This window comes from Capra hircus, chromosome 18 (assembly GCF_001704415.2).
Source record: "Capra hircus breed San Clemente chromosome 18, ASM170441v1, whole genome shotgun sequence".
Classification (NCBI taxonomy): domain Eukaryota; kingdom Metazoa; phylum Chordata; class Mammalia; order Artiodactyla; family Bovidae; genus Capra; species Capra hircus.
In genome coordinates, this window is record NC_030825.1 from 60,362,402 (window position 1) to 60,379,332 (window position 16,931).

The following is a 16,931-nucleotide window of genomic DNA, read 5'->3' on the forward strand; positions in this document are numbered from 1 at the left end:
GTGAAATCAGAGAAAGACAAACATCATAGGATATTATATGTTGAACTGAAATAAATGATACAAATGAACTTATTCACAAAATAAACTCACCAGAATGAAAAACAAACTTATGGTTACCAAAGGGGATAGTACAGGATGGTGATGGGGGCAGGAAAGGGAGAGATAAATTAGGAGTCTGAATATTTACAAACTAATGTATATACAAAATAGATAACAAGAACCAACGATATAGCTCAGGGAACTATATTGAGTATCTTGTAAACTGCTGTAAACCTGAAACACAACATTGTAAATTAACTATACTTAAAAAGTGGAGAAGGAAATGGCAACCCACGCCAGTGTTTTTGCTTGGAGAATCACAGAGACAGAGGAGCCTGGTGGGCTGCCATCTGTGGGTTCGCACAGAGTCAGACATGGCTGAAGCGACTTGATATGCATGTATGCAAGCATTGGAGAAGGAAATGGCAACCCACGCCAGTGTTTTTGCCTGGAGAATCCCAGGGAGAGAGGAGCCTGGTGGGCTGCCGTCTGTGGGGTCGCACAGTCAGATACAACTGACGCGACTTAGCAGCAGCAGCAGCAGCAGCAGCAGCAGCATCATACCTAAAAAGAATGGTTAAAACAAAAACTCCTCTTGTGGAGATGTTTAGCAGATGTTTCACAAGGGTGTAAAAACTGCTAAATGGGGGAAGCAGTCTATGAAACAAGACACGTTGACAAAACTGAATACCCACCAGCAAAAGAATTTACTTGGAACATTATCATACACTACAGACAAAAACACACTCAAAATGGTTCAAAGACCAAAACGTAAGTCCCAAATGTATAAAACTCCTAGAAGTAAACATGCAGGAAATGTTTCTGGAAATTAGACCCACAAATGATTTACCAGATATAACACCAAAAGCACAGGCCACAAAATAAAACCAGATATTGATAAATTGAACTATATCAAAATTATAAACTACTCTGCATTAAAGTGCAGTGAGTTTGAAAAGACAACAGTAAAAGAGAAAATATGTGGAAATCATACATCTGATAGTAAGTTGAGTACAAAGACTATATAAAAAATTTTAAGAGGGACTGATCACCAGTTCCACCATAGGGACCATTCCCCAATCAACCATCCAATGCATTGCAAATACAAAACAGAAACACTAAGAGTAACACAGAAATTTGAACTCCATGATAAAAAAATACCTACAATGAACAGAACAACAGTGCAGCCAATAGCCTCATAGATATGAGAATGTGAACTTGGACAAAGTTGTCCTGGGATAAATTCCCATACCATTTACAGAGGCTAAAATATATGGTCCTTGACACATATGAACAACACTGTCTTGGTGCCCTTGACAGAGTCTCCAAAGCCAGAAAATAACCTGGAAAGATGTTATCAGGCTCTCGTGATACTTTCTCTCTCATCATCCTAGAACATACTGATCACTCTACTGGATAGCTTCAAGTGGTGACTTTGTACAGAGTAAGAAAATAACATTAGGAATAGTGTCTCCATCACAGTTTTCTGTTACCTACTAAATCCACTCCACAGAGACTCACCAGAAGCTGCCAACTAAACATAGGTGGATTATCACAGCAAGGAAACCAGATATAATTTCAGACCCTCAGGAATATATTTCAAGGAAATTGAAGAGGTAAAATGATACAAAGTAAGGAGAATGGAACATCAGGAACAGCTGACATTCCCAGACGGGGTAGAGCAGCACAAGAGTAAAACTAACACAACATGAAGGGCAGACATTACAGCATCTTGAGATGGGACCATGCGCTCAGCCTACAGATGGCAAGCTAAGAGGCTGCGAGATTCACATATGCTCCCCTCATAGGATCTCGGATCAAAAAGACGATCTCTCTACCCACTCTTACATTTTCCTAAGTAGCAACCACAGAGGATCCAATCCACCAACTAGTCCCACTCCTAAACAGAAGAAAAAAGCCCTTTTGAGATACTCGTTTTTCTTTATATGTTGTAGTTTTGGCTACTTTTACATCACTCCCTGTTGGGAGCCAGCGTGAGGAACTCCACCCACGGCAAAGGTCATGAGGAAGGAAGCTTGGCATACGCAAAGGCGTGATGAAGCCTCAGGAAACCCCCTGTTCCCGAGCGCCTGCCCCCAAAACCAGAGTACTTTACGGGGAGCTCTCCCCCATAACCATTTCTCCCAGAAAAGGAGTTAACTTGCAGCTCCAGTTAATAAAAATTCCCGGGCGTGATAAGAGTGTTTCAACTTACGAACTCTGGAGGTTCTCTGGCCTGCCTGATGAGGCTCGTCCGGCCGCATGTGATTGTTTACAGCCTCCCAACTGTGAGAGGCACGGGATGTTTTAAAACTTTCTAAATACAGACTCTTTTGAGAAGTTAGAAGATCATTAGCATAGTATTAGTAGGTTGATTAGGAATTATATTGGTGAAGGGTTTTTTCATTTGTCGTGCCAATAATTACTGCTAATTCCCTGCCCTGGGTGTGACAAGGATGTCTCAGGTCAAACCTCTCTGCTGACAGACTAGCTTATGTGACAGTCTCTCAGCCATAAACAGCACAGAGATTTTGGAGTATTAGCATAGGGCTTTTTCTCATTGATGAGTCAATAATTGCCATCAGGCCTCCATATCCTTAGGCACCTGGGAATATATTAATCAATGTATTTGAAATATAGAAAAGGAAATATAGTAGTTTTTTGATGTTAGCAATACTAGACTTTTTGAGTTAATGAATCTTCTCTTTTGTTATAGATCACTGTACTTTGTTATAAATCACTATAAATCACGATGCTATGTAACTTTATCACTATCTTAAGACAAAATAGATCTTAAAGGGAACACTGGTAAAGGGTTTACATTTGTTGAACCAATACTTGCTGCTAAATCTCCATATTCCTGTCCTTATAATGAATATAACTAGCATATAGGAGAAATAACTATTAACCTTTAAGGTTAATCATGTTAAACCTTAGGTTAAGTAAATTCCTTTCTTGATTGTAACTCACTACACCATCACCCTATAGGAATGCAACTTTATTTGGAGGGTGGCGCCTGATTTAAGAAAAAAATCACCCCTGGAAAAGTAAGTTTTGTGGTTAACTGACCAGTATCAGAAAGGGCCATAAAATGTCAGCAGACCTCATGGCTAAAAGATGATGAAACTCAAGACCTTTGTATAATTTTATATGAACACCTGATTGTGACAAGGGTCAGGTCTGCTGACCCCCGCATGACTCTGTATTCATCCCTATGTATAACAAAAAGGTATATAAACAAACCTGAAAAATAAAGAAATCGGATCAGTTTCTGGAAAGATTGATTCCCCTGTGTCGTTTCTTTCTTGCTCTCCGCTTTCCTGGCTGAATTACCGTCTGAAATGTGGGTACTCACCAAGCCTGCTAATTCTGCCTGGGCTTCTGAGATCAGACCAGGGAGGCCTCAGTGCCTCCTCTCCTTTGGGAGAATGGAAAGACGCCTGTGGCCTACATAGGTGGTGATTGGGATTCCATGTAAACCAGTTATTCAGCCTCTTTTCTCCACTAATTCTCCTACTACACTATCTGTTTCTAATCTCCCTCTATATCTGTAATTAAATAAGTTTTTTCCAGGACGCCGACTCCGTCCCCACGTTCGAATCACCCTGGATCCACCCGGGCTGGACCCCAGCAACTCCCCACTGTCCAGAGCTTTTTCTCAGGCTCCAATGTGGGGATAATATTGAGATCAGATCAGAAAGTCTGGGACTCCGCTGGTGATCCAGTGGTTAAGACTCTGCATTTCCAATGCACGGAGTGCAGGTTTGATCCTTCAGAGAACTAATATCCCACAGGAAGAATGGTGCAGCCAAAAAAAAGTAAACAAGCAAGCGAAACCAAATAAATAGATATTTAGCGTTATCAGAAGAAAGAAATCTAAAGTGCTGTGGATTTTTTAAAACACTGAGCAAAAGTCAGAAAGAAAATAGGAAATCGGGTGTTTTGGGTTTTTTTTTTAACATTTGCCAGTGAGCTTTGTACATAATTAAGCTCTGGGACAAGCTCAGATATGACATGAAACAGACACAGCATCTGAAGAGGGTCAGTTTAACCTTGTGAAGCTGTGTCATGCCCCAGTCACCAGAACTCTCACATGAAAGACCTCAGGGCCTCCCAAGGGGCACACAGGGAAAATGCAGATACCCTACGGCAGCTCTGGAAGGAAGTCATCCTCACCCACAGACAGAAGGTTCCTATAGGTCTCCAACATCACGTCCCTGTACAAGGCCCTCTGAGCAGGATCCAGGAATTCCCACTCCTCCTGAGTGAATTCGATGGCCACATCCTCAGAGGTCAGTCGTTCCTTAAATGAAACCACATGTCACCAAAAGGGCCATGAAAAGTTCTCATTTTCATGCAAAAGAGAAAGGGTGGTAAGGGGCAAGGATTGACTTGGTTGAAGTATCTGTTCTAACAGATCCCTGCAGGGATATCAGGAGAAACTATGGATCTCTAATTTTAATTTCTTATGCTTTTTGCCAAGACCTTATGAGATTCTCCAATTAATATGAGTTTTTCATCATTGTTCAAAATCCATGAAATACATAAAAATAAAGCTCAACACTGTTTTGGCTATACAGAAGTGTCAGATATTATGTTCTAGCCAGTGAGTGCAATTCATTATCTCGATGAGGTACAGCATGAGTGGTGTCTTCAGAGATGACAAAGTCCACGGCACTTTTAATGGAAAGGTCAAAATTTTCAGCTATGATGTTGATAACAGCAGCAAGGACCAAAAGTGTCTGAAGGCTTCCTGTTACTCTAAATTACTGTAATATTACTTTAAACATTAAATAAGTACTTTATAGGCAAGAACATTTCATCAGTATAATAGCTCATTAAAGAACCATGTGTTCCCACCTTACAGAAGAAGACCTGTGTCACAGACACTCTGAGAAACTTGATTCAGATCAAGAAGGTAAGAAATGTTACATGAAGCACCTGAACTCAGAAGCTTGGGCTCGGCAACTGAAGCTTAAGCATCTAACAGTGAAGTAATACAGAGAACATTACAAGTCCTTTGACAGAGGGCTCCTAAAGAAAACTTGAAAGAAATCCAAGGTGAGCCTCTTCCCTGCCCTCTGTGTTCTCTGCAGGGGGAGCAGCTCTCGGGCCCCCAGCCTTCATCCCTTGAAAATGGACACCTGTGCCAAATTAGTCTCTACACCCTCCCTGATTGGGAGAACCTCCCCCCGTTGAGTGATCACTGTCCGCAGTGGTGGTGAAGGGCTGGAGACACTGACCAATGAGAGCCACAGCAGCTTGGCAGTCCCAGGTCCCCGGACCATCTCACATTCCTAGCCACAGCTTCCAAACCAGTGCCATTTCAAAGGACTTTGACATAGCAGCCAAGTTCCCTGGAGCTGGAGCTGCCATAGCAGGGGTGGCTGGCTCCAGGGCTGGAAGTGGGACTGTGTTTGGGAGCTTCATCACTGTTATGCCAGGAACCCTTCTCTGAAACAGTAGCTCTTCTACGCCATGGGGTTGGCCCTCTCAAAAGCCATGGGGCTCTTTTGGCTGATGGTGGTCTAGCTCATCTTCTTCACGATGTGAAGGAGCTGTTTCCACCTCCCATAGTTCTTTCTCCTGTGTCTGCCCTATATGTTCCCTTTCCTGGAACTCCCCAGGCAGCCTGGGGAAAGTGGTGGGCTCAGGGTTTGACAGAAGGAAAACAAATAAATATTGTATTAATATGACAAAAAAAAAGTCGAAGGTGAACAATGTGGAATGGCATGAAAGGTCATTACAGTCATGAATACAGAAACACAACTCTTAGTAATTTACTACTTAAAACACTAACAGGATTGTTTAGAAAATTTCAAGGCCACAGATTATACTGATAATATAATTTCAACTGAAAAGAAAAGGTGATATGTAGTTTTTAAATCATGCTGTCTTCTATCTAAACCACAGACTTGCACATGCATGCATGCTTATCTATAAAAAATTAACTGACATGAGAGGATTCATCTTTTGACAGATTTCTTGAACAATTTTATATCATCCTTTTATTCACATGTGTTTCAGTATCTTTCAGACGATAAAAATGTATCCTTTGAACTCAGCTGAGTTTGTCAACAGGATTCTATACTAGGGTACCAAAAGAAAACTGGTAAAAACATTAAAAAAAAATACTTGAACTCAATTCATAATAAAATTACCATATACAAAGATTCAAATATAATTTTATCCATTTAGATTTATATAGCAAGGCATTAACAGAAGCCAAAGACTTTCTTTGCTTTTTTTTCCATTAATACAACAGTTATTTGAAATTAGAAGAGTCATTAGATTATGACCAAAAAAAATTATCACAATAGCAAAGTAAAAAAACTTCTTGGAGAATTAAAAATCATGGCAAAAAAGAATATGGAAAAAAATATAGTTATTAAGCAAGACTATCTCAAGGAACATCATGATAGGAAGGAAATATCCAATGTATTCCTTCTGAAATTACAGCGGCATGAAAGGAGCTGTCCAGGGTGCCTGTCTTTCACCACCATACGATGCACAGGAGAAGAGGCCACTAGAAGTAACAGGAGGAAAAACCCAGGGCAGGAGACACAGAGTTTGTCAGAGCTGAAACAGGTAGTACTCACAAAGCTAAGGACATGGACAGGTGAAAAGTGAAAGAATGGAAAAAGACAGTCCATCCTAAAGAGAGCAGGGGAGACTGTTATATCAGACAAAATAAACTGAAGGAAAAAAAAAGTGCAATGAGATAAATACTGTATAATGATAAAACTGTCAATTTACCAAAAAGCTGTAACAAGTAAAAATATATATACATCCAATATTAGATATCTCAGAAAAATGAAGCAAACATTGAACAGGCATCTACAGCTCACACGGCCCAACAAAAGCATAAAACACATGTATCTCAAGGACACAGAAAACATTCTCTATGAGAGACCACATGTTAGGCCAAAACTAACCATTTTAAGAGACTGATACCATAACAGTATCTTCCCTAACAACAATGAAATAAACACAAGAAAAAAAGAAAATTCCTCACATGTGGACATTAAACAATTCACTCTTACACCACAAATGGGTCTAAGAAAAAAAATCACATGCAAATTTTTAAATACATGGATGAAAATGAAAAGACGTTACAAAATTTATAACACACAGAGAACACTGTACTAATAAAGTCTGAACTGTAAAATGCTTACAGTAAAAAAAAGAAAAGATCTTAAATCTGAAACCTATTTTTAGACCTCTAGGAAGCAGAAAACAGAAAACAAACTAAACTCAAGTTTAGCAGAAGGAAACATGTAAATAAGAAAGATTAAACCAGAGATACAATAGAAAGTAGAAAAATATAAAAATCAACAAACCAAGAGTTGATGTTTTGAAAAAACTGTATAGGAAAACCCCACCTTGACTAAAGAGAAAAAAGATTCAAATAACTGAAAACAGATATGAAACAGGAGTGATCACAACTGAGGTCAAAAAGATAAGGAAGTACTATGACTGATAATACCTATAAATGACAGAATATAGGAGTTACTGGCAAATTCTCAGAAACATACAAACTATTTTACTTATTAAGAAATAAAATTTAGAAGTGTTGAAAGTGAAAGTGATAGCCACTCAGTCGTGTCTGACTCTTTGTGACCTCATGCACTGTAGCTCACAAGGCTCCTCTGTCCATGGAATTTCTCCAGACAAGAATACTGGACTAGACAGCCTTTCCTTTCTCCAGGGAATCTTCTGATCCAGGGATAGAACCTGGGTCTCCCGCATTGCAGGCAGATTCTTTATGATTTGAGTCACCAGGGAAGCTCATTATAACTGGAGAGATTTAAAAAGTAGTCAGAAACCTCTAAGAAAAATATAGGACCAAATTCTACCAAACATTTTCAGAAGAATTACCACTAATACTGCTAATTCTATGGAGCAAGCACGGTTCTAATAGTTTGCTGACTTCTCAAAGACACAGGAAAGGAAAACTAGAAACCAATAGCCCTGATGAATATTGATGCAAAATTAAAATACTTGCAAACCAACTTTAACATATATTAAAAAGAATTGGGGAAACAGACACAGAGAACAGATGGAGGTGGGAGGGGAGGAGAGGGTGAGATGTATGGAGAGAGTAACATGGAAACTTACATTACCATATATAAAGTAGAGAGCCAATGCGAATTTGCTAACTGACTCAGGGACTCAAACAGGGGCTCTCTAACAACCTACACGGGTGGGATAGGGAGGAAGATGGGAGGGAGGGGACATATGTATACCTATGGTTGATTCATGTTGGAGTTTGGCAGAAAATAACAACTTCTGTAAAGCAATTATCCTTCAATTAAAACAATTTAAATAAATAAATAAAAAGATCTGACACCATAACCAAATGGATTTTATTCATATAAGGCAAGGAGAAGTCAACATACAAATATCAATTAATATGACACACTACTCTGACAGATGAAAGGAGGAAAAAAAAAAACCAGGATCAACTCTATGGGGAGACAGGATCTAAGTGGAGATGACAGGGCCAGAGGGAAGGCCCCGGGTGAGTGTGCATGTACAGGAGTCACACAGGACACTCCAGAGTCAGACACGATTAGCAAGTCCAGAGAAGGGCATTTCAGGAAGGATAGACTAAATATGACCTTACCTGAGAAAGAGCCATGCCTCACTCCTTTTCTTTCCTCTTCCTTAACTTCAGGGCTTCCTCAGGCAACATGAGTCTTCAGAGGTCTATCATGAAAATTGAAAACATGCTGCTTAATGCTAAGAGTCAACACATCCCCTTCCTGAGCCCCAACCACACACACACAGGGAAGCCCTCACCATGAGGAACAGACAGGCCCCTGTGGCCACTGTCTCAGGAGGGACTCAGGACAGTCAACTTCCACAGAGAGACCAACATGGGACTTTCCCACACTTTCCCTTGGATCACACTCCCCTCCTGCTGAGGCCTCATGTACACAGCAGCAAGAGGCACCTCCGCTGACCAGGCAATCTCCTTCAGGTCACACAGCAGGTCCTGATCCACCCCCACTCAGAACAGAGCATCCCCTCCTCAGCCCAGACCTCAGCCCTCAGGACTGGGAGGACTCAAGAGTCCTGATGCTCCGTGAGGGATCCAGACTGGATTCAACTGGGCCATCTTAAACATTCTCAAGCTGTGGACCAACGCAAACTACCTGAAGGGGAATCTCTGGTCAGAGGGTACAAAACATGTGTTTCGGGAGCCGCGTTAGGCATTACTGACAAAATGGAGGCACGGCCCCAACCCCCTCTCCTTGTTCCATAGACACGGACCCGGGATGAAGGAGTTAGGTCTTGTGATTCTGACTTGTTTTTTCCTTTGCTCAGTTGAGCTGACTGAAAAGAATGTTAAGGTGCTTATTGTCCTTGAGAGAAGAATGAGAAGGCACAAAGCCTTCAGCAGTTGTGTCCAGAGAATAATCCATAAAGTTAACCATTGACATTTGTTCAAGGATCTTTACAAGAGTGTTCAAAGATGAGCACATAGGCTGCAGCTTGAGGCCACGGGAAGGATTCTCATCTGAGACCTATTTGTGAAGGAAATGTTTATGGCAATGGAAGTTTGCCGAATTTAGTGTTTAGGAATAATTAAGAATATTTAGAAGCTAAAAATTTAAGGAATGTGGTAGTGCTAGCATGTTTTACTATAGCTTATACAGATTAGGAATTTCAGAGATATTAATAGCTAAAGCCTTCTTAGGAGATAGTGAACTTAGGATGCTAGGGGCAAACAGGATTTAGAAAGATAAGAAATAAACTGAGCAATGTGGTTTGCAGCGGAGACATAAGCATGAGTTACAATGTAATCACAATTTAAAGTAAACAGGATTCTGAGAGAATCCCTGAAGCAGAAACTCTGTTTGAAGGGCCACAATGTTTTATAGAGACAATAAATCTGGGTGAGGGGAAAACTGAAAATTCTAAACCTCTGACCTAGTGCTTTTGTCAAAGTATAAAAGAGAACCTGAAGCTTGAAATAAACATGGAGCCCCATACTCTGAGTCAAAGGATGCATCATTCTATGCGGACACCGCTCATCTCTTCAGGCTGATTCCCTGGCTGCTGGAGCTCGACTCTGGCACATGTGTATGCAAAATATGTCATCAATGAAACGTGAAGCCTGGACTGAGCACCATTCAGAGGAGAAAAGCACGCCCCCCCCCCCCCAATTCTCTTTTCCTTTCCCAGCCTTACTAAGGTGTAACTAACAAAAATGGTATAAATGTACTGTGTACAAAGTGATCATGTGATAGACTCATACACTGAATAATTATTATAGTCGAGGAAGTTACACTTCCACCTATGACTACACTGTATTATTTCTCTCTGGGCAAATTTCAAGGATATAGAAGCACTACCGGCAGCATGCAGTACTTCAGATCCCCAGAACTTACTTATTTTACAATGGAAAATCTCTACTCTTTCACTACCAGTGCCCCATTTCCACCTCCACCCACCTCCTGGTAACAGCCTTATTACTTGATGGCTCTATGAGAATGACAGGTCTAGTTTCCACATAGGGTCTGTCCTCCTTTGTCAGGCTTATTTCACTTGGCATAATGTTCTCTAGGTTCATTCATTCTGGCATAAACGCAGGATCCTTGATTTTTATATTTATATACAGAGAAAAAATAGTTCATGAATATACAGTATACAATTAATATTTCTATACCACACTTTTGTAACCTATTCTTTTGTCAAGAGACATCTGGGCTGTATCTATGCCTTGGCTACTGCAAATCCAGTCACACTCATGGGAATGTGGACATATCCCTAAAAAACTGATTGCTCTTCCTTTGGATATCTGTCAGAAATGGGTTTGACAGACTGTAGGCCTGTTCTTTATTAATTTCTTAAGGAACTTCCATTTTATTTTCCAACATAGCAGTACCATTTACATTACCACCAACAGTGCAGTTAAGATTCCGTGTTTTCTGTACTGTGCCTGTATGTGTGCTTATTTTGGGAGGGACAGGAGTGGATAACACAGAACCCAGCCTGGCAGCAAGACAGTTGCAGCTGCATCTTCTAGAGGACAAGCCTCCAGGCTGCAGATCACTGTGGCATCGCTGCCCTCTAATTTTTTGGAGCCATCCTCCCCTACATCACGGGACTTTATAACTCTTCTCAGGCTGGGCCCAGAGATCCCTACTGAGCAGGACCACCTTATAACAAGCATTCTGTGATCTTAACCTTAGTACTCCTATTTTCCCAGCAGGACTCAAACAAACTTACAAACTTTCATGGTATCCAACAGAGTCTCCACAGAGCCCATAATGAGCCTCTAACCCTCTTATACAAACATAAAGCATCCCAAGCCCTGAAAGCTCATGCATGAGGCAAAATACAAAAGAGGACACCCAAAGATCCACAGACACAAGACACTATATTTTCATTTATAGTGAGTGATCCAGGTCAAACATCGAAATCTCCAAAGACTATGAAAAAGAGGGATAATTCCAATGATGCACATGGCCCACTAAGACCTCAGCATCTTCTAAGGAAACACTCCAGATTCTCTTGGTATCTTCCCAAATGGACATGAACCTTTCTGCACTGGCAACCCCAAGTACACAATGATACCAAAGTTGATGAAAAAAATGACCTGAGATTTTCCCTGTTACGCTATGGTGCCTGCCTGCTAAAAGAGCCAACAAAAGCCAGGGAGTGGAGTGGATGCTGGGGGCACCTGCTAGAACCAGCCGCTCAAGCCCAAGGCTCCCATCCTCTTGTACCCACAGGTGCATGTGGGCTCAGCCCAGGCCACAGTTCTAACAGTGGAAAAGACTTCTCTTGGCTGAATTCCACGTCCTTCACTGCTGCTCACGTGTGGTCACGAGTTGTCCAATCAAACCTGTGCAGGCACATGTCAGCCTCAGCACTGCTGTCCCGGGGAACACAAGCTCCAGCAGTAGAACCGCAAATCACTCCATGTGGGCTCTCCAATAAACCCGCTTCCAGGTGCTCCAGCCTAAACGGAGACATTTTCTTCCAACAGATCCACACACCCCTTGTTCCTGCAACTACACTTGGGATGTGCGCACATCCCATTCACTGGGCTCACCTTGATGCCCCCAAGTACTGCCACAAGCCTCCTGCAGACCCCACCAGGCTCCCTCTGCTCTCCCCATTTGTCTACCTCTCCTCCCTTATGACTGGACTAAGCAAGACTGAAGCACACAGGGATTTTGTGACAAAGGGGATCACAAGACGAGTGCCCACGAGCTACTACCCAAAGGACACTGCATATGCAGTATGAAAATTAAGAGACTGGCCCTCCTGGGAAAGTCTGCCACCACCTGTGGGCATTATGGAGTCCACGTACAAAGGCATTTGAGATGAGGAAGTCTCAAAGCAAGGGTCTCCAGGTATCACTATCTCCTGTTTTCTCCACCCACACCTACTTGGAAGATATTCTAGCTCTCGGCAGGGCACAGGGGGCAGCATCTTCTTCCTGCCCCTTTAGGTTTTGGATTTCTGCTCATCCTCAGCGCACTGAAACCACAACACTGACACTGACCACATGAACTCCTAGATGGCAAAGCTGCTGTCCACGATGGTGACTGGTCCCTAAATCAACAGAGCTTAGATCTGGGGGCTGCAGAGGATGAAACCCAGCAGACGAAACATGGGGACATCTTAGCCCACTGCTTGAGGACACCAGTTCTGCAGGGCTTTTCAGGACTTCCTATATTTCTTGGCTCATCTTTTGAGTAATTAAGCAGTCACATGGGATAAAGATCAATTACAGCTGAAATGTCCAGAACATGGGAAACAGCTTCATCACCTGCCCTGTTCTCTTGGTCTTCCCTGAGGATAATTCAGCCCAACCCATAGTCCTGTCATCTACAGACATTTCCAGTAACAGGTACTGCAGCCATGCTAGGAAGAGGAACACTATAAGCCCTAAAAAGAGGGGAACCAGGAAGGACTCAAAATAACCCATGAAGAAGGGCATTAATTTCTGCTGATGGCAACTGATACACAGGCAATAAACCTGGGTAACATTTGAGAGACTGTTAGGAGGGGATGGGGTGACCTCTCTGAGCCTAGACTTGAAGGGTGACAAAGGGCCTGAGGCATGGTGACCTGATAGTGAGAAAAGGAACTACAATGTCAGACAGAAATGGTTTGGGTATTTGGAAACAGAGAAAAGGTAAATACGACCAGGACAGGCTGAACCATGAGCAAAGGGTCAGCTCCCAGGATGAGGCTGGAGACACTGACAGGGCCCTGAGCTTGACAGAGGGCTGTGGAGAAACAGCGAGGAGTCAAGCTTTTGACCCAACAAATGAAAGCTAGAGGAGGTCTGAACATAAGGATGTAAAAAAAAAAAAAAAAACTCCCTTCAGATTTAGCCTCATTCATAGAAGTCATCTAATTCTGAGCCTGTGATCCTGCCTCCATCCTACAGTTTTCCTTTTCCTTTTTCACTCAGGGAGGAATGGGATCTATTTAAAATTCTCATTACCACCAGAAACTCCCTCCAAACCAGAACTGCAACACACAGACACAGAGCCAATTTGGCTAATCATTTCAGGGGTCAGTGTTGCTCATGCTCAGAGATTCCGGTCTAGTCTCTCATCTGCATGTTACAAGTGGGCTCCCTCAGGCCCAGAGAGAAGCCATTTATGAGAAGGTCTGAGCTGAGTGAAGAGAACCGGGTATAACTGAATAATGAAATGGGAGGCTGAAGGGCAAGTGGCCCAAGTTTGTCCTTATTGCCCATCCCATTTAAGACCAGGAACATCTGTCATGTATCTGAGCAAACGAAACTTTTCTTTCAAGATTGGGTCAAACTGATACGAAGCAGGTAATCTTTTATTATATGATTGGAGTAAAATATTTTAAAAATACAGAATTGCAAATATATATCCACTGGTACAAAAAACATTGTAAGGGCTCAGCTTGGAAATAGGATCTGAGCAATCTTTTTCATTATGAAGAGAGAGGCTCTGCTGGAAGGTTCCAGGTCAATCCAGCCCATCCTTCCTCATTTGCACAGAAAAGTCACAAAGGGACCTGAGGGAAACAGCTTCATATCACCGCACAGCTCACTTTTTTTTCACTGATCATAGAAAATGGAGAAAACAGACCATTAGACTAACCAGTTACACTAGGTGTTTTTTTTTTTTTTTTTCTTTTTTTGAAAGGAAAGAATGAAGCATTTTGGTGGTTTTATCATGTTAAATGTTCTTTTATTTTCCTATTTTTCAAAGAAATGCCTTAATTTCACATGATCTAATGTTATATCTCCGTCATTCTCTGGTAAAGAGCTGAGACCAGAAATATCCATTTGTGTGTGCACACATAAACACATACACACAATTCATGTCTTTGGTAAAACCACACTTGAAAATATGTCTATTTTGTTACAAGATGTTGAGAGGGTAACAGGCAGGAAGACCAGGGGTCTCCAAAGGGGGGAAATAGGCTGCAAGTGTCAGACATTTTTTCTCTCTCTTAAGCAGCAGGAGGAAACAAACTAGCAATATTTTTTTTTTCTTCTCTATATAAATCTAAAAGGAGGTTTCTCTTAAAATACTGTGTTGTCATGACACCTGGGGTCAGATTCTCAAGACAATCAGGACTGAAGGTGCCCGGGGGTCCCTACACAAGCTCCTGTCCTAATTATACCTGAGGAACCCCGGGTATTAATAACTGTGCGGGGCCAATCCCTCTATTTCCTTTCAGATACTGGGCAACTTACTCCATGCTTACTGAAGCCCCTGGCCCACTTCCTTCCAGATCTGCTTCTGTAATGGGACTGTCTGGACGAGCCAAAGGGTATTATTTCAGTTATTCTTTATGTTGTAACTGAGATTCTGGGCTATTTTCACACGAGTTTCTGATTGTGCCAGAGTCTCCCTCACCCCTTTTGGGGAGGAATATACTGAACAAGGTCCATGCCTCTGTTTTCATAAATATAGAGCCCTCCTTTTCTCTCCCTTTAGTTGAACAAAATGTAAATCCTAGAGTATGGGCTGATGGAAAATCTGTGGGTTGAGCACAAAATGCTATTCCTGTAGTTGTCAAGCTCAAAGACCCATTTATTTCCACATAAGAAGCAGTATCCACTGAAACCTGAGGTTAAGGGTTAAAACACATCATTGAAAATTTAAAGGAGCAGGAACTATTAGTTCCCTGTAACAGTCCATGCAACACTCCTATTTTGCGTATAAAGAAATCAAATGGTAAATGGAGACTAGTTCAAGATTTACAAATAATAAATGAGGCTGTAGTTCCTTTACACCTCATGGTGCCTAATCCTTATACTCTATTGTCTGAAATTCCTGAATGACCCAAATATTTCTCAGTAATTGATTTGAAAGATGCTTTCTATTCTGTGCCTTTGGTGGAGGAAAGTCAATTTCTACTTGCCTTTGAAGACCCAATGCAGCCAGCTTCTCAGTTAACCTGGACAGTTTTGCCCCGGGGATTTTGTGACAGTCCTCACTTATTTGGACAAACTTTGTCACAGGATCTACAAAACTTTAATAGCTCCAAAGCGGTGGTGTTACAATATGTAGATGATATCTGGCTCTGTGCTGAGACAGAGGAAGCTTGTTCAGGAGCCTCAGAAGATTTCTTTAACTTTCTGGCAGGCTGCGGTTATAAGGCGTCAAGAGAAAAGGCTCAGCTTTGTCAACAATCTGCTAGATATCTGGGCCTAATCATATCAGAAGGGACTAGGGCCATAGACCCTGAGAAAATTAAACCCATACCAAATCATCCCCTACCCAGGACTTTAAGACAATTGAGAAGATTTCTGGGAATCACAGGCTACTGTCATATTTGGATTCCGGGTTATGGGGAACTTGCCCGGCCTTTATATAAACTTATAGCTGAAACTCAGCAGGCCCAAACAGACAAACTGCTTTGGTCTCCAGGTACTCAAAAGGCTTTTAAGGTTCTTCAGACTGCCCTCCTGCAAGCTTCTGCTTTGAGGTTGCCCACAGGGTCAGGATTTAATGTTTGTCACTGAAAGAAAAGGTGTGGCCTTGGGAATTTTGACACAAGCCTGAGGGCCTCACCAGCAACCTATTGCTCATCTAAGCAGAACATTAGATGTAATTTCACGTGGGTGGCCCCACTGCCTAAGAGTAATTGGGGCAGCGGCTTTTTTAACACCTGAAGCTTTAAAAATAATCAATCGACGAAATCTTACTGTCCTGACTTCTCATGATGTGAATGGAATCTTAAATTCTAAGGTTAATATTTGGATGAGAGACAGTAGGCTTCTTAAAATCAGTCATTGTTGTTAGAAGGACCAGTACCTAAGCTTAAAGTGTGTGGACATTTAAATCCTGCCACTTTCCTTCCTGAGAAGGAAAATGAAACACCTGATCACATTTGTTCCCAATTCCTAACTTTAAACTATGCACCTTGGGAGGATCTAATGGATACCCCATTAGACAATCCTGACATGGAAGTATTTACAGATGGCAGTTCTTTTGTTTGGGATGGAAAGCATGAAGCAAGTTACACCTTGGTGACTGCTGAACAGGTTTCAGAAACAAAATCTCTCCCCCAGGGAACCAGTGCTCAGTTAGTGGAGCTTGTGGCTCTGACCTGACCTCTAGAGTTAAGCAAAGGGCAGCAAAGAAATATCTACATGGATTCTCAGTATGCTTATTTGACTATACATGCTCATGCTGCAATAAGAAAGACAATTTAAAACAGCAACAGGGGAACCTATTAAGCATTTCAGAGAGATTGAGAGACTTTTAACTGCTATATACTGTCCTAAAGAAGTAGCTGTTTTGCATTGCAAAGGGCAAAGCAGGGATGGGAGTAAAGCAACTGAAGATAATCAGCTGGCTGACTGCCAAGCCAGAAAAGCTGGCACTTTATGAAACCCCTTCACTGTAGACGCCTTTGATCTGGAC

General features: G+C 41.8%; 1 protein-coding gene across 4 annotated transcripts in view; it reads right to left on the minus strand.

Annotated features, from left to right (window-relative positions):
* The window catches only part of LOC102175383 (zinc finger protein 347-like), a 98,265-nt gene that overhangs the window by 11,730 nt on the left and 69,604 nt on the right, over positions 1–16,931 (minus strand). For all 4 annotated transcript variants that reach the window (XM_018063003.1, XM_018063005.1, XM_018063002.1 and 1 more), the window contains 2 exons: positions 8,666–8,748; positions 4,216–4,342 (listed from right to left, as the gene is read on the minus strand). In XM_018063003.1, the coding sequence (XP_017918492.1) occupies positions 4,216–4,342; positions 8,666–8,680 (142 nt within the window). In that variant the 5' untranslated portion in view covers positions 8,681–8,748. The remainder of the gene's footprint in view (positions 1–4,215; positions 4,343–8,665; positions 8,749–16,931) is intronic.